This window comes from Balaenoptera physalus (genome assembly GCF_965194825.1).
Source record: "Balaenoptera physalus genome assembly, chromosome: X".
NCBI lineage: Eukaryota > Metazoa > Chordata > Mammalia > Artiodactyla > Balaenopteridae > Balaenoptera > Balaenoptera physalus.
Window position 1 is genome coordinate 120,476,535 of NC_138903.1, and position 27,655 is coordinate 120,504,189.

At 37.5% G+C, this 27,655-nt stretch overlaps 1 protein-coding gene and 1 long non-coding RNA gene across 7 annotated transcripts in view; one reads left to right on the forward strand and one right to left on the reverse strand.

Moving 5' to 3' along the window:
* LOC309652052 overlaps positions 1-27,655 on the forward strand; it is an 877,231-nt gene that overhangs the window by 649,523 nt on the left and 200,053 nt on the right. The window lies entirely within an intron of this gene.
* FGF13 (fibroblast growth factor 13) overlaps positions 1-27,655 on the reverse strand; it is a 528,165-nt gene that overhangs the window by 38,692 nt on the left and 461,818 nt on the right. For all 6 annotated transcript variants that reach the window (XM_082445451.1, XM_082445446.1, XM_082445447.1 and 3 more), the window contains 2 exons: positions 26,330-26,440; positions 20,873-20,976 (listed from right to left, as the gene is read on the reverse strand). In XM_082445451.1, coding sequence (XP_082301577.1) covers positions 20,873-20,976; positions 26,330-26,440 — 215 coding nt within the window. The remainder of the gene's footprint in view (positions 1-20,872; positions 20,977-26,329; positions 26,441-27,655) is intronic.

The following is a 27,655-nucleotide window of genomic DNA, read 5'->3' on the forward strand; positions in this document are numbered from 1 at the left end:
ATCATGATGAATTGTGTCACCTAAGCAGGGGAAGGAGAAAAGTGAGGAAATGGAATTGTTAGAGTCTGGGGACTAGAAAGAATGAACTATATAGGCAGAAGGTGGTAGTCAAAGAATGGGATGCTTGAAATTGCGTTGGGGGTAAAGGCTACTTTGAATGATAGTCTAACGTTTTCCTTAAGAGTGGATGGCTGAGGTAGGATGGACAAGATCATTGGAGAAGAAAAGTTCAAGGAACTGAGAGGTCAGAGCACTTGAGAGTCATCTACACGGACACTGAAATCATCAAGATTTACAGCAAGAGTAATGTGGGAGGGTGTTTGTCAAGGGGCAATGGATAGTAGTGTTGGAGAGAATGATAATCAAACACAAGAAACACTCCCCTTACCTCCTCTTCAAAGAAGGTACAATCAAAGGAGGACTAAAAAGCGGTGTATGGCCCAAGGGTAAACTAAGAATGGAGAAAAAAACACTTGGGAGTTCTCACGGTTATGGTTCCGAAGACGACCCCAAACCCTTGCCATTTTCCCAAATAATCAGTTCACTGTTCCTATCAATTTGCTACTTGCTAACTTCTGCTGCTATGAGCCCGTTAATTCTATGGCTACTCTCTCATGCCCTTTTTTTCCCAATGAAGCAAACTAGACTTTGTATGATGCAAAAGCAGAGCTCAAGCATTGTGATAGCTCCAAACAGAAAGTTTGTTAGATATACATATTTTTTTAAAAGTCCTAGTTGCCTAGTCCAAGAAATAGGATTTACCCTACACAAAGGCAAAAGATAAATGAAATCTAAATCTCTCTTAAATTTGAACTACTCATGATTTTGTCCCAAAAACCTTGAGAAATCCTAATAGTCATCTGCTACATTTGAAACTACACGCTATACCACACGCAACAATAATTCTGTGAAAGGAAAATTCTTGTGATTTTTCTATCTTATTATTTAATTAATATATTTTCACATCGAGGCAATTCTGATCGTCTAATGTGCACCTTAGTGACAATGTCACATATTAATTAAATCAACACACAAACAAAAGGGAGTGAAAAGCTGACGTAGCTTAGACACTGTCTAAAGGACACCCTGTTTTGCTTTTTTAACTTTTATAAAGGTAATATAAAAAAAATAATTTTAGAAACTTTGATAAAGGTGTAAAAATAAGAATCACATATGATTCTACCATGCAGTAATAACCATTTTTTAATCTTTTGGGGTATGTGTCTCTTTTCTAGGAAATGAGAGCCAAGAGATGGGGCCTGAATCCTCTAAGAGGTTTTGTTTTTGTTCTTGTACCTTCTCAATCTTTGCATTTTGTAATAATTCAGGCTCTTGTTAAATTATGGAGAAAATACATGCTAGTTGTTAAGGCATCATGACTATTAATGAAAGGTTTTGCTCTAGATGAGAAATATCTGTTTTGAATGAATAAAAGCATCTTCAATCTGCAGCAGAATGGCTTAGTATAGAGGTACTGGGGGTGACCAAAGATTAGAGACAGCAGAAAAAAACATAGAGAGGAAAAAGCTAAAAAGCCCATACTTCAGTGAACCTGCAGCTATTTGGTCCTTACAAGATCTGATAGCCCGGCAGCCTAAGAAAACAGGGTGAGCTGACACTGGCACAGGCGAGGTTTATGGGGCCATTCGAGGTTCGAAAGCATGTCAAAAAGTGGATGGGATTAATGCACTTGGAAAACCCAGTTAAATGTCTAGCAATGATTTCTTTCCATGAATACATGTTTTCTTCCCCAGTATGCGTCACTGAATTCAGAAACCCTTAACTGGTCCCTCAGTCTCCCTATCTATAAAAAAGGTAGGCTGTAAAGGGAAAATGGTATATTATCTGAATTTGAGTAGATCACTTTTGTGGAGACGGTAGTGATTTCCTTATAAGGAATTCACAAAATTATGAATTCCTACCCATAAATCAGCCAATCAGAAACTTAAAAGGTTGGGGGGAATATGATTAACATTGCAAATGGCTCTTTCAAATTTAGTTGATTCTTTCCCAGAGAGCTTTTCATACTTCACTACATCATGCACGGCTTGTTAGAGCCATGCACTCATAGAACATCTCTGCAAAACAGAAGAGTGGAGCTGGTGATGAACTATGGGATGATATCTTAGGAAATAAAGCTGTGTTCCAAATAAATTATCCTGTGAAATGGATAACTAAGCAGTTAGATTCAGTCATGTCAGTTTTTCTTTTAGTATCTTTCATGTGCTCTGTGCTCCTTTTGATAAATGGCTATACCGCTCACACCTATATTGGGTCGAAATCAAAGCTAGAAAGAGGAAAGCGCTGACTGTGAGACTATCACGATGCCCTATTTGTGCACATTTATGACTGGACCATATGGTTTTCATGATAGATAGGTGAGCCATGGAAATTCTGAGCTCTGAAATGGTCCCAGACTTATATAACATGAACTTGCATGAGTGTAGTGTTTTTTTGTTTTTTTCCACTGATATTCTTCAGTTCATTTAACTTAGAAGAGCTTTCAGCTCATAATGAGCAAAGAAGTACACTCAACCAAGTAAAACAGGATAACAAAGCACCCACAAGAGACGGTTTTCTTTATAAAAAAGTTTCATAAAACACTCAAAAAAAAACCTGATTGCCTTTTCATAAGTTGCACTTATATGCTAAAATTAAATTATAGATTCTACAATTGCATGAGCCTCATGAAAAGTTTCCGAAACTTTTGTTACACAGAAGGATGCCTTAAGTCCAATGTTCGTTCAACCACAGTGATGGGGATGCAGACATTTGTTGAGCACCTATCTATGTCAGACAATTCACAGAAGTAACCTTCATGAACCCCAGAAATATGTACTGGGTTGGCCAAAAAGTTCGTTCGGGTTTTTCATAGTACAAAAGCCCGAACGAACTTTTTGGCCAGCCCAATAATACCCCATGTTTTAGATGAGGAATCTGAAGGTCAGAAAGGAAAGGTAACTTGCCCAAGGTCACACAGCGGGCAAGTGATAGTGAAGGATGGACATGCTTAAGATGTTTGTATTGTGTCTCAGGTGTGGGTTCTCCTAGTCCTCTATTTTCCGTGAGCCTATGAACATGGAAAATGAGGATGTTATAATTCTTTCCCCTACGTTCTTATAAACGTATTATGAGATAGAAAACTTGAAGCATTGCCATGTCTAAAGAATATTTACACTGCCCCTAAAGATTGTACCACTGAGGTGCGCTGTCTCCCTAAGACAGAAAAAAAACTATTGAGAGTAGAAAGCTACATCATGAACTCTTCAGCGTAGTCCTACAAGTTAAATGTGCCCAGAATCCTCACAGTTTCTAACAGAATTATATACATCTCCATCTTCAAATATATTTTCAAAGAAGGGACCTGGGAATATTGATCTTACTGTGTTTCTCTACAATGAAATAATTTGTGCAGAAATAGGAATTTTATGACAGATTCTATGTCCTCTAAAAGTTATCTTTAATTTTACTGCCATGTAGAGATCGATGAAAGAAAGGAGACTACAAACTATGAAACAGCTTTTCCTGGCTCATTTATGAGGGAATAGGACAGAACTCCTTGGGTTTAATTTTCAGAAATCCCAAAGGCCAGCATTTTTGGTTCTCGAGGAAATGCAATATAAAGGAATAGATAAGCAAAACTAAGTCAAATCTGGTACATTAGACCTTCCTCTCCCTTCAGACCACCAATGTTTGGATGTTTTATCTGCTAACAATTCCTCCAAAGAAATCTCAAGCATGTTTTCTTGCCAGAAAAAGTGATATAAATTCTAGGGAATCATGACTTGATAAATTTGTAGAAGAGAGAAAATTCCCATGAATATATCAGAAGCTTGCTGATATTTTGTAGTAACACTAACAAAACCTGTTAACATAGTATATAACTAGGGTAACTTTGAGGGTAAATTTGTTTTAATTTGACCTCTGATTACATATTTGTTAAATTGTGCATATTCAGTTATGCTCAGAGATCCCTTTTGATAAATATCAAGTTTTCAAATACTGTTTTACTGGGTTTGGAATGAAAGTATAGAATGGATAATTACTATCTGAGAGAGGAAAGCCTCTAACTACCACAATTACCCACATTAATTCAAATTGCATGAAAAGAGAAAGAACAAATGTTTAGAAGACTGCACTATGGGGGAAACTAAACAAGCCAGCACAAACAAAAACCTGATATTAACAGAGGGAGGAAATCATGTATTTTCTCCTGTTGTATGGGGTAATGAGATTCAAGCTTTGAGTCCACTTGACTTGTTTCCTGGGTCATTACCAGTGGGCAAGAACACAGGCTAGGCAAGTGAGCCCTTCATTAGGTGATGTAATAACTGAGTGCACCACAAAAGCCTATTTCTAAGCCCAAATGAGAAATTTTCTCAGTTGAGAAATACCTAGTTATGTACCTTACCATTCTGAAAAGCTGTCTACCTCCCTTTATATAAAGCAAATTGCCATATTTTGACACCATTCACACATTCATCTATTATATGAGTCACAGACCATGGAAATGTGACATTTTCCACAGTTCAGCGGGATGAAGAGCAGGACCATTAAGCGGAGGCAATTAGAAGACACAAGCAGTCATCCTTTATTGGTCAAGCCCAATTATGTCTCCAGTGGAATCCTAATGGTACTTTTATATAAATAAACCAGATAATGAAAGGCAGAGAGAAAGAAAATAATGTTATCATGAAAGATTCATTAGAAACCAATGACAATTGTTTTGGTCACAAGTAGAAAACTGTTCCTTTCCCCAGGTACAACCCATCTATTTCAAAGATGATCCCCCGCCAAACAGTACTGAGGAGCGCTCATTAGATCTGCACTCTACTCAACACCATTGCTGAGGATTTTATGAAAAAACTTAATGATGGATGCAAACTTGAGGCATTTATGGCTTGCAAAATAGATTCCAGGAGTCATAGGGATCAAATGTAATTTTCTCATTTAATATAAAGAAGGGAGCTGCCTGAGTTCACACATTCATTTGAACAGGGCTTAGAAGATGCAGCCTTAGAAGGCTGACTTTCCTCAGCCTTCTAGCTCAGTGCGCTCACCTTGTAACTCCCCGTGCAATTGTGACATGACTACTTGTTCAACCAGCGCTTCTCACGTATAATAAAAAGGACATGATTAACCAAGTGGCATTTTATTCATCACTATTTTGGAATGGTGACAGAGACTTGGTAAACACGCAAGCCTCCATGAGGAAGGGGGAAACCCACGTGTAGTCTGGCTCTCCAAATGGTTCCTTACTAAACTGTGTCACTCTTGATTCAGTCATCTCTTATTATGTAAATGAAAGAAATCATTTCTTTTCTCTCAATCTTTGGCCTCTAACATAGCGAAATGTTCTTCTACCATCTTCTATCATTTACTAAATATTAGTAAAGTGTCTATCAGGTATTAGTAATGAATGTGGTATGGGGGGAAATATAAAAGGAGAGGGCACCATTCTTATCCACAAATAGCTTAAAATATGGTTTGGGGGTGCCCGATTTACACAAAAGAAACATCTGGGGAATACAAGAGGTACATGAAAATATGACACACATTCTGCTCTGAGAACACAAAGTGAGGCCCTGTGATGCTTCTACAGGCTTTTATAAGGTTGTAACATTACAAGGAAATTGTCTGATATTATCAGGTACTTCTTTAATCTCTGTATTTAAAATTGGCTTAATGAAGCCAAACAGAATAGGGCCTTAAGGATGTGTAATCCAGCTTCTGTCAAGGGACTTTTGCTAAATAAAAATTTGAAGACTGTAAGTTCTCCCGTGAGCAATTCAGGAGAGAAGGGAACGACTGAAGACAAAACAAACAATGAAGCAAAAACAAACAAGATAGTCTATCTCATTTGAATTCAGAATGTCACACTTGAAGGGAAAATGAACTACTAGGTATTCTTATAAAAGAAAATTTCAATTAAAAGCAGGAATGAAAATTGAGTTGGTAAGGAAGCTTCTTTGAGCAACCACAAAGAGATAAAATAAAACTGTCTGGAGGAACAATTTTCCCTTGAATTGAGTGGGATGGCCACATAATTGCTCTGGGGACTACAGTCGGTATCATAACGGCAAGAAAAACTTTCTAAGACCTCTGGAAAATATATGAATCTGCCACAAGATTGTATCAGAGGTGGTGATGCTGAAATTCCACAGAAGACTGAGATGTGTAAAACAACTAAAGAAAAGTTCACGTATGTTGCAAGAAAGACACTTAATATTTCTTGGCCACACTGCCTCACATATAAACATTACGTACATACCTACGACTTCTGGAACCGTGAATTCTTTCAGCGTGACTCTAGGCCACAATAATCAAAACACTTTTAACGGACAAAAGGACGAATTTCACATTACTCTTTTTTGGTTTATTTGTTGTCACAGAATATACCTATTTTGACTTTGCATTTAATTCAGCAGTATAACATCGTAACCCAAATATAGTAGTTCTTCCTGATCGTTTGTTACATACACATACCAGTGATGTAAGCAATAGGGCTCGGAAAGAAGAAATCACCATATTTTATATTATGCATTTTGATATTATTATTACACTGGGTTGTCTCTATAATTCTACCCATAGGGTCCTAGAGACAGGAAAAACTTAGAATAAAACTCCTTTTATAACGAAGTTTCTTTCTCATGACACAAACTGAATTCTCTCAAATGGGATGCTCCTTTACAGAAACTGTACATTTATATCAAGGTTCCCCCATGAACTTTTGACTCATCATGGATTCTGGTAAAGCAGCTCTGTATATGGCTTCCTGAAAGATTAATTTCCTCAGTATATCGAATGAAACACTGGTTCATGATGAAATGGTAATGGGTTTGGTGGCAACAATAACAACAAATAAAGGTTTAATAAAATCTCATAAAAAAAGACAAATTTTCTCTATTACTGCTGTACTTAGATAAACTCTCCATGAAAAATGTTATTGTTTTTTAATGTCTTGCTGCTAACTTTTAAGAACAAAGTTTTATCTTAAATTCTAAGAGAAAATACATTATTTACGCAAAAGTGATCCTGGTTGGCTTCAATTTTCCCGTAATGCTCTAACAAATGTTTGAAAATGCAGTGTAGCCACTCAATTGGGTGAAGCCATATGCTAATTTATAACCTATGAAATAGTCATTGATTCATTAAGAAATTAAATGTTGGTAACATTCAGAAAAAGAAAGTGTTATTGGGCTTATAAAAGTGAAATGGGAACACGATGAACAATTTGTGAAGTAATTAACTAATGTGCCAGAAATGAGCAACTTGCTGATGAGACTTTCCAGGTTTTTTCACAGTGGGTCCTACTTTCGTTTCCCCTAACTTGAAAACACCAGATGAAGTTTGAGATCCCTCAGGCTGAGGACTGCTGAGCCATATAAAAATCAGGATTTAACTACTAATAGATGCTATTTACTCAGTAAATCAGTGGGTTGCGCTCTCAAACTATTATGACACATTTCATATAGAGAGATCTCTATACAAATGATAGTGAGGTCTTGGTAGAATTTCTTGGATTACTGAAATCTGGGTTTGATGAAATCTATATACTGCTAGCTAGAAAAATTATATCATATTAAAGGAATGACTCAGAAATTGTACAAATGACACCTATACTTCAGGATTAAGCAGTTACACATAGAAAAATGCTAGAATGTATGTTTGTAAAGCCTCTCAAAGGATGACTTAAGTCACCATTCAACGATGCATAACAACACTCCAGGAAATAACAATAATAATAAAACACTCAATTAGGCATGGATGATTAAAGCAAAGTAAAAATCCAAACCCACTAATTGTCCATCTTCTTTCAGCATGCTTTTTTATTCTTCATAATAAGGAATAAATTTGACAATTTATTATTTTAATATCGTTCAAATTTAAGTATTTTTTATGTTTTAAAGTGCAACAACATGTCTACAATTACCTTCTACTATGGCGAGTAAAGTTGGGTTTTGGTGAATGGCAATTTTTTTTTTATCTTTATTTTATATTGGAGTACAGTTGATTAACAATGTTGCGTTAGTTTCAGGTGTACAGCAAAATGATTCGCTTATACATATATATGTATCTATTCTTTTTCAAATTCTTTTCCCATTTGGGTTATTACAGGGTATTGAGCAGAGTTCCCTGTGCTATACAGTAGGTCTTTGTTGGTTATCTATTTTATTTATGTATTTATTTATTGTTTTAACATCTTTATTGGAGTATAATTGCTTTACAATGGTGTGTTAGTTTCTGCTGTGTAACAAAGTGAATCAGCTATATGTATACATATATCCCCATATCCCCTCCCTCTTGCATCTCCCTCCCACCCTCCCTATCCTACCCCTCTAGGTGGTCACAAAGCACCGAGCTGATCTCCCTGTGCTATGCAGCTGCTTCCCACTAGCTATCTATTTTACATTTGGTAGTGTATATATGTCCATGCCACTCTCTCACTTCGTCCCAGCTTACCCTTCCCCTCCCCGTGTCCTCAAGTTCATTCCCTACGTCTGCGTCTTTATTCCTGTCCTGCCCCTAGGTTAATCAGAGCAATTTTTTTTTTTAGACTCCATATATATGTGTTAGCATATGGTATTTGTTTTTCTCTTTCTGACTTACTTCATTCTGTATGACAGACTCTAGGTCCATCCACCTCACTACAAATAGCTCAATTTCATTTCTTTTTATGGCTGAGTAATATTCCATTGTATATATGTGCCACATCTTCTTTATCCATTCATCTGTTGATGGACACTTAGGTCAGCATGCTTTTTTATATCAGCATTTAGTCAGTACAGTAATCACCCTATCACAGCACCAATCAAATCTCATTATGGTTCCAATTTTTAAACTCAGGCCGCTCACAATTATCCTGACAAAAATGCCAAGTACTTCCCTCTCCCAGAAGGAAGATCGATCATATAAAAAGACTACTGTATAAATGCTTCTATATTTGCCATAAAAAAAAAACACTTTGTCAAATATTCTGACAGAAAATTCTAAGTAAAATAACAGGAGAGCCTGAGCTTTAGGTATGTGATCGAACAATCTAAAACCTGTTTGCAGAGCTACCTGTATGAATATTAGCACAAATGGGCAAAAAAAAAAGCAATGATGGTAAACTTATTTGAAAAGATCTGCCATCATATAATCTCCTCTACGGACTCATTGAATTTCTGCCATATTATGGCAGATCTTTACCACTACGGTGGGAACAGGGATTACGGTGCTTGGGCCAGGTGCTCCCACACTGTTGACCCCTGAGGGTGGAGCATCGCCCTTACAGCCTACTCAGAATTTCAGAGAGTACTAATAACCTTGTGGAAGAAAGAGTGTTTCCTTTTTCATTTTGGTTCCCTGAAACTAACAAGACTGAGGTGTCCCAGCCGTCAGAAGGAAAGTTCTGAAACAAACCTAGACCAGAATTGTTTCAAAAACATCTGGAATTCTTCTATTTCTTTACTGTTATTACTCCTCACCAGTTTGCTTGCATCCTTTGGATGTTTGGGCGGTACACAATTACAAGAACAACACTACCATCCAGCCAGCTGGTTGCCAAACTGCCTCTCTGTGTCCACACAAAGGAGCAAGCTAGGAGACCAGAGCCCTTACCTCTCCGACAGCAGGAACCATGGAAACAGAATGGACTTGAGGACACGGAGAGGGGGAAGGGAGTGTGTTATAGATGTTGAAAGACAAACCAACAAAACAAAACACCCCCCACCCCCACCTTGATGCTGAAATCCACCAGTCTTGCCAAGGCTTGAGAGGTTCAAGGCAGCTGCTGTTGAGGATTGGCAAATAAAAGGATGAATTATGGAGTGGAAAAAGACCCCCGTCAGAATCTGGAGAGAAGACACACAGAAGGAGCTTCCAAATCATGTAAAATAAAACGCTGCTCTGCGTGCCCTCAGTGTGGACAGAAATCAGGCCAAGGTCCAGAGCAAAGAAAAGTACTGAGCAAAACCACCCATCACGGTTCTGTTGATCTCTTTTCTCCAGGTTAATTACTGGTTTGAATAAAGTCTCATGCCTAGATCAGAGACAATGGCACTTAATGTGTTTCCTGAGCCTATTATCTTACATGAAGTTTAAGAATTGTGAGATTCAAATACCCTTGTGACACAAATAATGCTTTGATTTATGGGCAGCCCTACTGGAAGCAGAACTTTTTTTGTCTGAGCAAATAATTCTCTTTGGGAATAGAGGAGTACAAAGAAACAAAGTCAGTTGGCTAGGTGGCTTCCCTTGCTGGTAAGGATATTAAGAATGAAAATATAATAAACAGCTTTAATAAATGTGCTTTTTATCCACTTGCTGTCTCTAGTGTTAAATGCCTCTCTAACCAGCCATCTAATCAGAGAGAAATGGTCCCTGGGTAACAGGGATCTCAGAGCAAGAGGAGATGGTAGTGTCAAAACCTCGCTCCATTTCCTCATCAGTGATGAAAATCACTGGTAGGTAATGAATTCCATTCTGGGTAAATGAGCACTTGGTATTCCCCAAAAGATCAGATGTTAATATCTCTTGCGTATTGTAACTCCAAGAAGGTGCATCTCTATCTATGGGCCAGTATTGTTTCTCTTTGCTATGCCTACCTACCACTGCAGCATGACATTACAGAAAAATGGAGGGAAAGATGTCCCCATGTCATTGTCCAAACATGTGAGTTTGATATACCTTGAAGCTTTGGTTGGTTGACTCCACTGTAATCCATCTGTTACCCAGGTGGGAGATTTTTTAAAAAGAGTTGCACATTTATAAAACTTCTAAAGCACTTCAACTTGTATCTTTTCTTCATATAATTGAAAACCATTTTCCCACTGTATTCAAGTTTACCTTGCTAGGACATATAAACATGGTCTTAATGTGATCTGCTGAAAACTATGGTGTCAAACACCCAATATATATTCAATACAACTGGTAAATTTCCATAATGATGCACCTTCACTCACCCCCATCCCCAAGGACGTTCGAATTGTTTCCCTATATGGATTTTCTTACAGTGAGTTCTAGACTAAAAATAGCATTGCCAGGCTGTGGAAGTTGGGGAGAAACAGTTTATGCTGATCCTTCCAATAGATCAACTGTTAACAGTTAGGGCTCTGAACTTAGGACGAATCTCACGTGCACTGTAAACTCCAGCCATTGTCAGTAGAGATCAGTGTGATCATTGGGCTGCCTAGTACCTTGTGGATGTTCCACAGCTATCTGGTCACTGATTGGTTGATGAAGCTCCTGGACCATTTCAGGCCCAGATGTGTGACTGGGCTTTCTGAGACTGGAAGAACGGAGGGAGTTTTCAGGAAATCTTTACTTTAAAGGTTATGATAACACAACATTGTAAATCAACTATACTCTAATATAAAATAAAATTTAAAAATAAAAATAAATAAATAAAGGTTATGATACAGGGCTTCCCTGGTGGCGCAGTGGTTGAGAGTCCGCCTGCCGGTGCAGGGGATACGGGTTCGAGCCCTGGTCTGGGAGGATCCCACATGTCGCGGAGCAACTAGGCCCGTGAGCCACAACTGCTGAGCCTGCGCGTCTGGAGCCTGTGCTCCGCAACAAGAGAGGCCGCGATAGTGAGAGGCCCGTGCACCACGAGGAAGAGTGACCCCCACTTGCCGCAAATAGAGAAAGCCCTCGCACAGAGGCGAAGACCCAACACAGCCATAAATAAATAAATAAATAAACCCAAAGTTTAAAAAAAAAAAAAAAAAGGTTATGATACAGTACAGAAACACTCAGCTTCAGATCTCCCCGAGGCTCTGCCTCTAACTTCTTCAGTGCAAAGAGTCTGCAAAGTGTTAACACTTGTATTACAGGAAATCATTGTTATGATGTGGGCAGGAACCAAGGAATACCGTATACAATATTTTGGAGAATTCTTTCATCAGACCAACAACCAATCAGCAAGTAGCCCTGCTGATTTTGTGACCGGATTATAGCAATGGATTTGTTATGCACAGGATTTTTTGTTATACTATTTGCTATATACAGTGGAGTTTTACCTGTTGGCATCTCATTTCTGAAAGCTATCACTGTCATTTTCTAGTGTCTCTTTGTCAATTACGAGACTATTATGGGATGATTCACACCCTCCCTCTGTTAAGCACTTTTCATTCTCTGTGTTATTACAGTCTACATTCTAACACCTTGGGGCAGTTATTTACATTTGACTTTTCCAAATCTCTATAATAATTTTTTTCTCAGGTAAAAATGGACATCATCTCTCATTTTGGCTACTCCTGTTTTATGCTGAGCCAGAATTCCTATACACATCTGAGGCTCTTATGGAAGGGGATGTTATATATCATGGCTACTGGCTATATGTAAAATCTTGCCAAGAAATCAATTGAGGCTTTTCCAGTACGTTCACTTCCAGGAATGTCAAAAGTAGTTAGCATCAGAGTATCTGAAGAAGAACTTAATCAGATTTTTAGCACAGACGTGTTATCTATTCACACATTCAGCCTGGGCAAAACATATTAAATATATTAGTCGGGGGCTTGCCAGTTATTAACCTCGGTTACAGCTATTATAATGATCAGAGAAACGCTTTCATTTAAAGTTTCCCTGTTCAGAAGTCACAATTCCCTTTAAGCGGTGTAACCATTGAAACCAGTGCTATTGCCTTCAATTTTTTTCTCGTGACTCAGTAATTCACTTTCTTATGTAATCTTGAAACGTTAACACTTGAGAGAATGCATGAAAAGTTATAATTGGGCCCTTTCACATATTTTAAATATTCAAAAGCCTTGACAGAAATAATGTGATTTGTCTTTACTTTTTGTTATACACATCTTTATTAATTATTTTAATGAATATTTATTTAAAAGATAAATTTTGCTGGGTATTGCTCTATGTCTAAGAAGGGGGTGGAGAAAAATAAAACCAGCTATTACTTAGTGAGCATAGGATTTGGTAGGTAAATTATTTTAAAATATTTAACTTTCACGGAAAAAAAAGGATAGCAAGAAAAAGGGTCTTGATGGGCTCTGTGTTTTTCTATCACATGGTGGATTAAAATTATACAAACAAGAAGGCAGGGACTAAAAACAATGTCTGCACCAAGACATGAGATTCACTGAACGATTAAGTGAAATATAGCTAACAAGTCTTATTTGCTCTGTTTTATAAAGCTATCAAGCATTACAGAATATGTTGCCAGAGCAATCTCTAAAGGTATTACACGTTCAGTGCAGGGTATGTATTTAAAACAGAATTATTTTAGGAATTCCAAAATAACTCATCCCGTAATAGCAACAGAGCAATGAGCATAAGATTGGTTTCTTCCATTTGTCTTTCGTGTATGTGTGTTGTATGCGTGTGCATATATGTGTACGTGTGTGCATCACCTCCTTATATAAATCTGGTTTTATTAGCTAAAATTCTTCTTTGTTATTCTTGCCAATTATTTTATTCTTTAGCTCCAACAGACTGGCTTTTTTCCTACAAATATGATTTTAGCCTCTGAGTTAAAGCCATGAGACACTCTTTTAAATATGTACCCCATGACCTTTCATTCGGATTATTTTTTTCAACTTGGCCTCAAAAACGCAATACAGAGCCAATCTTACTCTATTTAGCCATGACTACTATTGTCTCCTTGATTTCTGAGGAAGTATCATCCTCGGTCATTTTTTCCATCTAAGAAACTAAGACCTTCGCCCAGAATAATTTCTCAGTTTGGTTATTATTATTATTTTTTTTTACAGAGACCATAAAGAGAAGGCCCTTGACTTTGAAGGCACAACCAACCAGAGTCATCTAATTTCACATTCAAATAATGTCAAGCTAGATTTTCTTTCACATTTGAATGAAACTTCTATTAACTGCAAAGAGAACTAAACATGTGAAATAATCTGTGACTTGGGAAATCTATTTTGGGTTTGAAAAGTATGCTGATTCACTGGTATTCTGAAGGAATATCTAAGATGAATACAGATATTTTGGTATATTTGTCAATACCATAATTTTAATGACCTCTAATTCAATAGCACCAACACAATAACTACGAGCCTCTTTAAAACATAAAGTTTGTCTGCTTGAGCTTAGCAGAGCCATTCATTAGCAAATAAAATCTGCTTGTTTTCTCTGCTTTTCTTCCTGTAAAATAATTCCGTGTCTACATTTTCCATTTTTAGTGATACCACTCGGAAATAGGGGTGTATGTGTACAATTACCCTTTCAATCCATTAGTCTGAACTGAAAATGCCCATCAAAATTGTTTAACCCCATAGCCACTGAAAACGAAAAAGTTTTCTAGATGTAGGCACCAAAATTGGGAATCTAAGTCTTCAGAGTCAACATTCTTTAAATTTTATATTAAACACATCAAATTCAACAATTTGTGAATTAACTGAAATATACAAATAAGCTAATGTTGTAGTTAGAAGTTAGAATTTATTTGTGTCTACTCGTTTTGCAGGGCGTGATATATATGATGGCTACTGGCTATATGCAAAACCCATAATGATCATTTTCTTCTATATTGGATGTGATAGTGTTCACGTTCATTTTAAATATATTTCCTTTTATAATTGAGTCAATCCCACCTCCTTAAAGAGCTGCAATGTTTAAACCAGTGCCCTTGCATTTAATTCTATTAAATTTATAAGTCTCTGTGATAATAACCCCAGAAGTTAAATTATACGAACTTGCTGATATACAGATTTGACATAACTCAAACATTTTACGTGCTACAAATGTTTGCTGGGAGAACATTCATCACTCTGAAATGATCGATGAATTCATCTAAATTTTAACATCCTTTCTGTACTAGAATATGGTCTTGAGCTGTGAAGCCGTATCACTGAAAATTAGATCTTAAACTGTCATACACTAAAATCAGAGGAACTAAAGAAATCTGCAAATGAGTAAGGTCGCAGTTGACAGCTAAATGCCCTGAACATCTGAGGCATGTTAACATAAACCAAGACCCCACACACAGTATGAAATCAAAACATGTATCAGAACTGATTTTAATTCACCTGGACGATTTAAACTAACTTTCCATTAAATAATGGTATGGAGGCCCAGTGACTAGAATGGTGAACCCAGGAAATCCTTGCTGTTGGATCCTATTTTTTATGACACTTGTTCATTTTGGGAAAACTGTGTTAAATTTTCTCTACCTCAATTTAGCTATCAGTAAACTTATATGGCCTATCTAAAAAAACAAAAAAACCCCCAAAAACAATGGTCATTTCTCAATTTATTGACTAATTATCTTATTTTTCTAAAGAGATTTGGGATACCTGAAAATATAATGTTAAAAACTGGGTTCTACAGAGCAGGTATTTACTCAAAGTGTCTCCCAATGGATTGTTTACTAGTTGCAATAAAATAAAATAAATTTTAAAAAGCAAGAACTACACAGTGAAAAATCAGTCAACATCTTGAATGGATCATCAAAATTAACATCTGTGAGGGGAGAAGAAACTTGCTAAGTTTAAGCTAAGTAAAAATAATTCAATAGAGAAGGAAAATATGCCCCCTTAGTTCAGATTCAAAGTCTGCCTGGGGCCCTGGGATCAGTAACACACACTGCCTCATTCCCATGGCATCAAGCGGACTCTCAGAGAGACCTGCTTCCTGGTCGTGCATCTAGTTTGCTGTGATAGTCCCAGGACCATAAAACACAGCAGTGAAATCACTCCTAAAAGCCCTCTCTAGAAATATCTGAATGGAAGAGGTTTACTTGTCAAAGGATTTCTACTTGTCTATACATGTTAGCTATCCCAACAACAACCCAAGCAGCACAGTGTACTCTGGTAATGGAAAACTAGTGTTGAAGAACGGGAAATAATTAGGCAGGGGAAAATGCTGCTACCAAGTTCTGGAATATTCCAAAAAGCAGGAGAAAATGCTTTGGGCTCAGCTTTGAGTCTTTATTATCTTGTTTCTAATATCTGTTATTACTCCTCTATTAAGATAGCTACTAGGACATTAATAACATTTTTACATTTAAGACTTTTGTTTTCCTATAGCGAATGTTTCTTTATTTCAAGCAGTTTTGAAATACTTATTACAAATGGCTTTATACTATTAAGTTTTGAGGAATTCTCAAAAGCTTGTGTCCAACTCATTATTCTTAGTAAAGGAAAACCAAAGGTATGAACAAAGTTCTCTATACACAATGAGTAATAATTTCCTTACAGTTCTAGAAAGACTTAGTTATATCATGGACAAAAGTAAATATGTTATGAAATAATGGCTAATTATGAGTCTCTGTGCCACAGATGGTTTCTCACTGCCACTTGAGCCTACATCAAGTCTGTCCCCCATGGCAACAAGGAAGAAAGGGAGGGGGAAGGGTGTTTCTTTATTTAATGGCCAAAGGGGGTAAGAAATGGTAAAAGTGTTAAACTGAATTTAAAAGAAATCGAGGAGAAAAAAAATAAAAGAAATCGAGGGATGTAGAAGCAGAAATGCAAAAGAAGATAGAAAAAAGAAAAGGAAATAGAATAAGGAATCTCTTCGAAGGATCAGCATTTTCTTTCATCTCAAGAAACAAGCCTTTAGAAAGGTAAAGGCAATTTGTTTACAAGAACAGAATAAGAAGGTCAGCTTCAGAAATTTCAGATATAAGACAAAGTGCCTATAAATTCATGGTTTCTGACTTCATTGCGGGGGGCAGTTCTCAGTGCTATTCAGCAATCATTTTTCTTAGTCGTCTATCAGTGGTTTTCAACCCAGGCTACACATTAGAATCAGCTGGGGAGCTTTGGAAACTACTACTGCCCAGACTCCACCCTCAGATATTTTGATATTATTGGTTCGTGTTTAGCACAGAGAATGGAATTTTCTTAAAGGTCCTCAGGTGATTCTAATAGGTAACTAAGGTTTGTGAGCTATCATCTGACTAGCGGGTCAAGAAACTTTTTTTGGTAAAGGACAAGATAGTAAATAATTTAGGCTTTGTGGGCCACAAGGGCTCTTGTTGCAACTATTCAACTCTGCTGTTGTATCGCAATGGCAGCCATAGACTTCTGAATGGGTGTTACTGTGTCCCAATAAAACTGTATTTACAAAAAGAGGTGGTAGGCTCGATTTGGCCCATGGGTCACAGTTTACCCACCCCTGGTCATTAGACTGTTTCCTCTCCCCTTTCCTAAAACAGCTGTTCCAAACCTTCACCTATATCCTCCCTATGCCTGATTTTTGGCAGATGACTGTCTTTCCTGTTTCAGTGGGAAAATACAGGTCATCCGGCTGGAAATTCTTCAACTTCCTCGTCCATCACCTGCAGACTTAGTACACCTACGTCTGCATCTGTCCTCATCTCTTTGCCTCCTGTTGTAGAAACAGCAACTCTTCAAAGTGAATCTAATCCTCTCACTTCTACTCAGTTCCATCACTCTCTCTGACTCCTTTGGGACCCTACTCCACAAAGGGTCCCATCTCCTATGTCTTTAACACCTCCCTCGGTACTAGCTCTTGCCCTTCAGCTAACAAATATATTCAAGAGTTTTAACCAAAGAACCCTCAAAGCCTTCTTCAATCCCATGTCTTCCTCTAAATACTCACCCACGTCTCCCTTTCCCTTAGAAAGTCTACACCTACTGCCTCTACCTCCTCTCTTCCCATTCATTCCTCAAAAGCCACTGCAGTCTGGCTTCTGTCCCCACTACTCCACGGACAGTGCTCTTGCCAAGACTGCTGAAGACCTTCATATGGTGTATCCCTAGTTCTTGTTTTACTTGTTTTCTCTGAAGCTTCTGACATTGTTGACTCTTCTGAAAACTCTCTCCCCACTTGGTTTTTGCCATGCTATGATATCTGCCACAATTCGTTCCGCTGCTGCTGGCCGCTTCCATGCTAGTATTGCCTAATATTATTTGACAAACTCTCTTTTCTCCTTACGCCATGTATTCCTCAACTCTTCTCGTGGCATCAACCACCACCTACATGTGGTAACTCCCACATTTTATCTCTAGCTCACATCTCTTCCTCAAGCTCTAGGGTCATATTTTCAAACATCTATGTCAAGCTGTACTCAGGTATCTTTTTTTTTTTTTTCCCCAAATCTGTAGTTTTTCCTTTATTCTCCATCTTGGTTAATAGCTCACCATCAACTCAATTGCCAAAGGTAAAATTCTCACTCTCCCTCAGGGACCCTAATAATCACTGCTGTGCAAATTTTTAAAAATGTCTACCTGAGGATACTTCACTTCCATCTGTGCAGTAAATGGCAACTATACATGTTCAACCATACATGGTGTTCCTGCTCTCCCTCCAAATCCAATCAGCCACCAAACCCTCACGATTCTACCTCTGAAATACCTCACAAATCCATCTCCATTTAGCCACTGCCACCGCAAACATTGTAAGGCAGACCTTAGTCAGCCCTCACCAAGATAATTTTCAATAACCTCCTAACAGATTTTTTTTACTTGCCCATATCAGTAGCCTCTACTTCCTTTTCTTATTTTTGCTTCCTCCCTAAGGTCTTTGTCCAATCTTATTTTCTCTTTGTTAACAAAACTGCATACAGTATTTCAGTAGCAGAAGTGCCACGGTTTTATGTAAGGGAAGAACGATCCTTTCCCTTTGGTGACCCTCTCTTCTTGATGAAGCAAGATACTTCATTTAGCTTTTTGGTCTTGTGTTGCTGAAGTCACTAAGACAGACAATATCCCGAGAGAGTCTGAGCGCTATATGTTTAAAAAGATGATAATAAATGGAGCTCCCACTGAGGATGGTGATCAACGTGGTGATGGGACCCCAAACCACAATCAGTAAGAAGTAATGAGAAGAACTGGGTAATTTATCCTGGAGGAGATTCTGATTCTTTCCTGGAGCAGACTAATTTGGGTATTTTTTCCTCTATGAACTCTAGGATTATCGATCAGACACCTCTCCTCCTTAACGAAAACCTAGTTTCTTTTCCTTAATAGGAAACACTTACTTAAGGTTTCCCTTCCTTAATAGGAAATGCATACAAAGTAATCCACATTTTGCTGTATATTGGCCTGCCCACCAAAGAAAGGAAGCCCATCCATCTACAATGCTGATTCCCCCAGAAAGCCTTCCTTAGAAATGAGCTCACGTTGACATTTACCATCTGCTAGAATAACGGTCAACTTGAATGGTAGGCTATGAGTTTTTGACATCAATTCCCTACATGTAATACTGCATGCCCTCATTTTCTTGAGTGGGAGCACGTGACATACTGCCTAACTTACATGACATTTTCTCATTTTAACTTAAATATTATTTGCAAACTGTTTTAAAAAATTTACTGTTGCCAGATTTTTAAAAAATCAACCTTTCTCATCAGGGCACCGCAATGGTGACCACAGCTCAGTGAAATTCTGGATGCTTTACCAGTAATGATTTCCTATGCCATCTGGTATTTACCTTCTCAAAAGTATGCCCTGTATATTCCATTTCCTTCCCATACCTGCATAGTAGTTGCAGAAAGCAGTCATTTATTTTATGAAAAACCTACCTTTGCATCTGGTCCTGATGAGGTAGTCTGTTGATCTAAATGAGGTTAATTAAAATCCTTTGTTATTAAATTATCTTAATGCACAAATCTAAAAGCCAAATCCCCTTTCCTATTGTTTATAATAATGGCCATGTATTAATAAAGTGACAGATGTCATGAAGTTTGCAATAAACTCAAATCTTGCATTTGTAAAAAGAATAAAACCCCTGCACTTATTAAACAAACAACAAGACAGATGAAATGGCCTGATAGGAATGCTGATCGTGAACAGGATTTGAAGATTACGCTGCTAATCTTTTATTGTGGAATCTGAAATGCACTACCCAGGTTTACCAAATGAAAAGGCCCTTTGGTCTCACTCTTCTCCCGCCCCTCTTTCCCATCTTGGTCTCTGAAAAACAGAGTTATGACATGGTTTCACCAGGTCTGAGAGTCTTTCTACATACCTGGCTTTGAAATAAATTTAAGGAACAGGCCAGGGCAAGAGTGTTTAAAGGTAACCACTTTTGCAGTTTGAGGAATAGATTTCTCTAGTCATGGTAATAGCCTACTTCAAAGGCTATCTAGAAGGAAGTTTGACAAGCAATTTTCTCCATTTTTAACATCTTATCCTTTTCTTAGAATATATGAAGTTCAAAACAAAGATTAAAAAATATTCATATATTAAGTGGTGTCCTGCACTCTGTATCTAGATCTACTGCTAAGAATAAAATCCTAACCCTGGTACTGTACCATTTCTGCCTATGTTTAAATGTAAAAATTTTAAAAGTTTAATGTGGCCCCAGGTTCCTAGCTGAACTGTTGTCTACATTGTTTATAAATTTCTTGGAAAAAGTTTCATTTTGTACTCTGTACATTATAAACTTTTAAGAAAAGGCAAGCAGGAATTTGTAAGGAGAGATTGAACTGTGCTTGATGGAAAAACAGAATTTAAAGTAGAGACAGCAAATGTGACCTAACTGAACTGAAGATAAGATACAGAAACACTTCTAAAACTGTTCTTTATGTCCTAGAGTTGATTGGAGGAAGAGGTTTCATTAGTTTCTTTAGGAGTAAACATGGATAAATATATGTTGAACTGAGTTATAGAAATGGCTTTGCTTCCCACAGCTGCAAAGCACTACAGCAAGATAGACCATTATATCATATGCTACACAAAATAACAACCCATATGCCAATGTATGCAAAAATGTTTAGTGAATCTTTGCATTTTATACCCAAAATGCTAGCTTCAAATGATTAATTAGTAATAGATATAATTTTCACTGGAAATTAATTTGTCTTTTCAAAGAAGCTATTTCCATCCAGACCACTCTTCCTCAAATCACACAAATCCACAATGATAACACATATGCAGCCTATTTCCCTTCATATCAGGTGAAAACTAGAATAATCAAAACATGAACACAGTGAAAGGCTTACCGAGGTGTACAGGTATCCCTCGCTGTTCATTGCCAAATACAGCTTGGTTTGAACTCCTTGAATAGCCACCACTCGAAGACCCACAGGGATGAGGTTAAACAGAGCTGCAACCAAAAAGAATGTGAAAACAAGGTTACGAATTCGAATTCCATAGCTTTTCAATGTTTCCAGCAGGACTGTCTGGTCTTCCAAAAGTAATGTGTGCTTGGTAGGAATATTCATATATATATATATAACTACAGATAGATAGGGCCTCTTCTACCTTTCAGTCATATAACGGGGACGATAGCTACATATTTTCAAACACCCTGGAGAAAATGGAAGACAATTCCATGGTTTGTATAGTGTTGGAGGTGGGAAATCTTGATGCTTCTGTAAAGATCCAGTTCCAGGAATTGGTCTACATATTAAATAGCTTTATTTTCAACCAGCCAAGGTTTTAAACTGCTCCCTTAGACAACTGCTGAAATTCACAGACACAGATATGATCTATCAGCTGGGGAGAGATTCCTAGAATCTTAGAAAAGACACTAGTCCAACTCCTTCACCTAAATTATCTGTATTATTTCCGATGCAACCACAAAAAAAGAGTTCCAGGCCTTGAAAAAAAGGACTCTTACGTTCCCACAGTAGTATTTCTTAAAGAACATTTTCTAAGATTGGGTTGAGATAGGTTGTCTTTTAGTCTCTGGGAGCAAAGGTTATAGGAATAAAAACAATGAACTTGAGAGGTTTATTTATTTCATTGTTTTTTTTCCTAAATAGTTGTAAGTGGGCAGCTGGCTGGTGCCAAGGAGGCCTTCATTTCTCCATTTGAAGGTTTGATTGCGTGAAACTTACACCCCGGCTCTCCTCACAATCACACACCACTCACTGGATGAAACCAGTGGGCGTCTTCCCCCTACCAGCTGTCTACTCCCTCCTACACCAGGAATAAAAATAAAACAGTACATTTTTAAAACGTAGTGCTTGCCACACACATCTTTTGAAAATAGCCTGTGCACCTTTCTCTCAAGAGTCCTAGACCAATGTTGACGATTTTTGCCTTGGTGTGTAAGTTTATGGAGGATGGTAAATTGGTCTGCTATCATTCCTGTGAACAAGAACGTAAAGCAGTCACCCCGTGGGTAAGAACAGTTTTTCTCAGATCTCTTATCTTGGTGTATGTATATTCTACTGCAGTAGGTGGGGTTACAGAGATGAGAAATATTAATGAAGAGCTCAATATTCCTTGGTGAGCCTACAATGTACCTTTCCCTTAAAGTCAGGGTGTCACCAGAGAGGAGCTAGGACGGTTCAAAACACAAGTGTTCCTACCACATGCCACTGATGGCATTTCATTCAATACTCATCATATTTGAAGCTGTGCCCTTCTGTTATGTGAGGTGAAGGAAAGTAATTGCACAGATTGCGAGCCAGGATCTAATGCTATATTTGACCATGCAGTGCCCGGGAATGAAGTCTGATCTCATTGAGCATGTCACGTATCCGTTCTGTCTCTTTCTGTTGATGGTACCTTGCTCACGGCAGGGGCTCCACACACATTTGTGGACTGCTAGCAATCTGTACGGTGAAACCATGATAATATTACATTTTTGGAATGTAATAGATCACAATCCCATTATATAAAAGCTCATAGTTTTAAACTCTGATATCTAAAAAAACCAAATGAAACCAAACAAAAACCTCCATATGGGTTTGGCTTAAAAGCCATACCACTAGACAACTAGAACACCAGTGTATGTCTGAATCCTACTTTAGTCAAACTAATAGATGATAATAGATGATAGATGACAGGTAATAAAGGGCACTCAGAATTGTTTCTAGAACTTCATTTTTTACAATATTCTGAACCTTCTTAGTTCTCTGAATGCAGGTGGTAACAAGCAAAAAACAGAGAAAGAGAGAGAGAGAAATATTTGATTTTCACTGTGTGCCCCAACTCCTCTCTGATGTGGGTTTTAATGGGCAATAAAATGCTTAAGTCCCAAACATCAGATAGCAGTAGGTGGAAGAGAAGCAAAGAACATCAGTAACCCATGCCCGGCATTATGTATTCCTGAATAATGGTATGAACTCTACAGTGGCCATGGATTTTTCACTATGTACCATAAATTTCTGTGAAGCCTGATTCAAAAACAAAAGATACCACTCTAAAATAAAGAAGTGAAGAGAGCAGCAAAAGTGGAGAGTGACGGGTGACACCAGTCCAATCTTTTTTCTTTAGACATTCAAGATAGATCATAAAACAGGTTTGTTTAAAGTCTGTCTAAAGGGACAGTATTTCCAGATAAAAATGCAAAGAAATTACATCAAGGGTGAGCTTGCACAGGTTCAATATTCTCCAGTATGCCTTTGCTTCTCTAAATCTGGAGTACTTCATGGACTTAAGATATTATTTTGATTCGGATGAAAATATGCTAAACATGAAAAGAAAACAATTGATTTTATTTGTGTATCTAAAACACATTCATTAAACACCTAATATCTCTTTTTCCATTTCTGTCAAAATTTTGAAGAAGATTTTAATCAATAAAAGGGCCTTCGTTTCTTGTTTTCTGTTGTGTCTATGTAAAAACAATTAAACTCCTTCTACCTCGAAGGGACCATTTTTCTCAGAGATGTGCACACAGTTGGCACTCAGTGTTTGCCGAATACGAAAGTGAAGCCATCCTTTTTTATCAGTTGGGTTAAGATCAATTTCTCAAAGGGAGTAATTTAAAAAGTATATATTAATGTAGATTGGAAAGACTTGACCCGTTGAACTGGTAACACTACTGGAGTTTTGAAAGGAAAGCTGCCTATTCTAACATCGCCCTCATTGAACCCATGGCAGATATAATGAAACCACTCCTTTGAAATGTCTATCATCTTTTCCTTTTCAGGGGGCAATAGATAATTTACAATGGTTGACTTGCTCATGATGAGAGTTCATTGGACTAACATTTATCATTGTAATAAAGCTACCTAAGGTCAGCTTGAATGCATAATATCAAACATATGTTTTTAGAAATAGATGTATCTGGGTAAACGTGAACTGATTTGTTTTACCATGATCTGGCTTACCATGTCAGAATTAAAATATCATAAAATCAACCACGTTGAATTAAGTGAGAAAAAAATGAAAAATCCTAAAAATTAATAAAAATAAGAAAAATATAAACATAATACCAGGAATGCATATTAAGGAAATAGTATAAAAATGAAAAAGTGATAGTTGGGAAAAAAAAAACTCGTATTTTTGTTCCACTCATTTAAAATAATTAATTAAATAATGAATGTCAAGAAAATTGCTTGGCTTAGGGGAAAAAGGAAAGAAGCCATCTGCATGGCTAAATTTCCATTTTAATGATGATCATTTTAATGATCACTTTAACCATTAAACATTCTTGTTTCATGATGACTTACACCCTACAATGTACTTAAGTGGGAAGAAAAGCTAGCTCTCCGGCCCCTGGTTATACTTGGCAGCATAGGTAGAGTGAAGCCCCACAGACCTGCTACTTATTTTGAGATACTTTTCATTTGTATGCTTCATGTGATGGTAATACCGTCAGCTGACTCACCTCTCATTATTTCATTGTGCCTAAACACAGATTCCGGCTCTTTAAGGGCCTGACAATATCATTAGTATACAGAAATGCCATGCATATCAGTCAGTTATAAGACAACCAAAAGGCACAAGCTATGCGTATGCAGGAATTGAAAAGTAAAACCTACTACCTGATTCCATAGTTAAGAAAGGGAGCCTTGATTTACATACATATGTGTGTGTGTACGTGTGTGTCTGTGTGTATATATCTATGTGTGTGTAATATCCTAAAATGACTACATATACAGTGTGATCTTGATGCGTGTGCCATATTGCTGTTTATAAACAAATGAATTGTCTGGGTTTTTTTTTTTTTTTTCCTTTTCAGGAAACGCATGCGAACACTGGACCCAAAATAACTTTTTCACTGATTTCCATCTGCAAAAAACGTTAAAAGTAGATGGGGGAAAACCTGACCGGGTGGGGCTCATTCGCAGCTGATCGTGAACTTCCTTCCAATAATGCCCAATGAATCCGTTTTGCTGAGGCACTTTGGAAAACGGAGCAGCTTACATCCCCTAATTTCTTTCCCAAACAGCGATTTAAACATACAATTCATGGGAATGTTTTATTACTGGTCATAATGGACTCATGTCTGTTATAGGAGTGCAGTAAAATCCTCTAGTTACCCTTGACTCATTTTTTTCAAATAGAAGAAAGAGTATGCATGAAAGAACATCTAGCATACTCATTGTAGAACTTCAGTATCACAACAGCAACACTGCATTTTGCAAAACAGTGCAAAAAACTAGTAAACCATTTAAGTATGGAACTTTTTCATCCTAGGTACCAACAGAGCTTTCTTTAAGGGTAATTAAAGGTGACTTCCTCTTGAGGTCTTGCCTTGGCCATCTATCAGCCCAGGAAGCTTTCTTAAAAGATGTGAAATACTTTTAACACTCAACGTTGGAACCCTTGTCTATGGCTTTGTTGTCTCTAGCCCCACATCTCTGAAAATGCTGCAGAGGACTTGTTAGCATTCAGACGGGCTTTCCTCGGCAATGGGACTATTTCTGGGAAATTAACAAAGTCTGAGGGAAATGCAATATAAATTAGGGAAAATCAGGAAGGAGTGGTGAGAACGAGGTGGTTTAGCCTGATGGAACATTGAATAGGTAGGTCTGCAGCAACCTGCTAATTGCAAAACCCCACCAATTATTACCATTGAAGAGGGCGTTACTATTTGTGAGTTTATGTTTTGATGACTCCAAATAAAGCGTATGTAACAAAAGGTTATATAATATCTTGGAATCACTGTCCTTCAGTAATTGGAAATAAAACTGACTTTCTTTTTGATGTGTTTCTCTTTTAGGTTCACCATGATGGTCTCCAATTCGGTCCTAAGACCACGGTTAAAAATAAAGCGCTCAAAGAAATGTCTTTACCCACCTGTGGAGGTATCTCAGTGTTAAAATCCCAATTAGTCTGAGAGTTATCAGTGTCTGTGGAGGCGGGGGAAGCAGTAGTGAAAGCTTGTAATGATGAATTCTCCTGACATGAAACCTCTCCTCTCTCTTGGGATGAGACCGGTTCTTAAGAGTAGAGATAACCGTGCTATTTCAGGATCAGTGTGTGGGTGAGTAAATTTTCTGTGGGAAAAAAGTAATAAAATCCAAAGGACAGCCATAAATCTATCCAGATTACCATGGAGATGACATTTGGATTGTTCTTTAGATGGTGTCAACATGATTTGCTACAGTTCACTATTCTAGATATTTTCATGTTCCCCTTCCTTTAGGTTAACCTGCTGAAACAGGATTATATAGTGTTGACCCTATTTTGGATTTGCTTTGGGATTTAGCAAGGGTTGATTATTTAAAAAAAAAAAAAAAGAAAGAAAAATTATTTATTTTGCAGTCACTTACTGTAAGTGCTGTCCTCATCTTTCGTGCCATCAATGGTTCCATCTGCCTGCAGCTGCAAGTGGTAGCCTTGTCGGCTGTATAGTTTGGTAACTATACCCTTAAGCTGAGGCTCTGCAAGGAGAAGGATGGTTTGGATCAATTGATAAGTTGTACATATATAGTTGAAAAGACTCAGATTTCAGAACTCTAATTTTATTTACAAATTTTAGTGGAAAAGGTCAAATGACACTTTTAAAGAGTCCCCTGAAAGAAAGAAAACAAACAAACTCCAAGCTTCAGAACCAATCTCCGAACTGAAGAAACATTTGATTTCTACCTGGTAACACTGGTAAAGCCCTAAAGCTACTGACAGCAGAGACAGTTTCTGATAGCGTGTCCTTTGGCTTACAGAGCGGCACTCTATCTCATTGAGCATTCGAAATGGGTTGGCAAATGGCATATTCTGCCTTTTAACAACGTGCTACTTCTCATGTGGACGGAAAAGGAGAAATACTAAGATGATTTAGAGTGGTTTACCAAGCAGGGACCAAAAACACAGTAGCAAAGATTTCCCTCAGAAATACCACAATTTGAATAAAGAATTCCCTCCATTCTAAGAAGGTTGAAAACGCATAAATAACCTGGAACCCCATCAAAGGACTTCTACTTAGAAAATTGAGCCGCGATACAAAAAAAGGGGGAGGGGAGAATAAAACAACCATTATCATACCCTATCGTATTAATTCTCCTTAGGGAAAATGGGTGCAAAGCGCAGGGGTTTTGTTGGTGGAGAGGAAAGAATATTAGTTCATATTTATTTTCAAATTTCGTATCAAACATAATTATCCAAAAATGTGTTCTCAAAATGATTTTCTATTATGAATCACCATAGATTAATGAAGTGCCTCATTTATCAATAACAGCCATGTTATCCAAAATTTGCTTTCATTGAATACAGACACCTGCACTGAAATGATATTTACGTGACTATTCAGGCCACATAATCATGCTTTGCCACCGCTTAAACCTGTTTAAAAACAAGCCTAATTTACAGCTAATGCCTTAAAAACTTCGAGCAAGCAGAAAATGTGTCTGCATTTCTATTCCAGGATGTGTAGAACACACAAATAGCGAAATAACAGATTGATAAGTCTGAAATTCTGTGATATTTATGTAGCAAAAGGAAGAAAACAGCGTAAAGGATTCATTTGGTTAAGAATAGCCAAATAAGCTGCCTCTACGCCTGAAGGTCTACCTTGACGCAACCCGACTCCTCTAGCTGTGTGAATTTCCCCTGGCACCGGAATACCGCGCTACTCTTCTCACTGAATAGGCTCAAAAGGACCC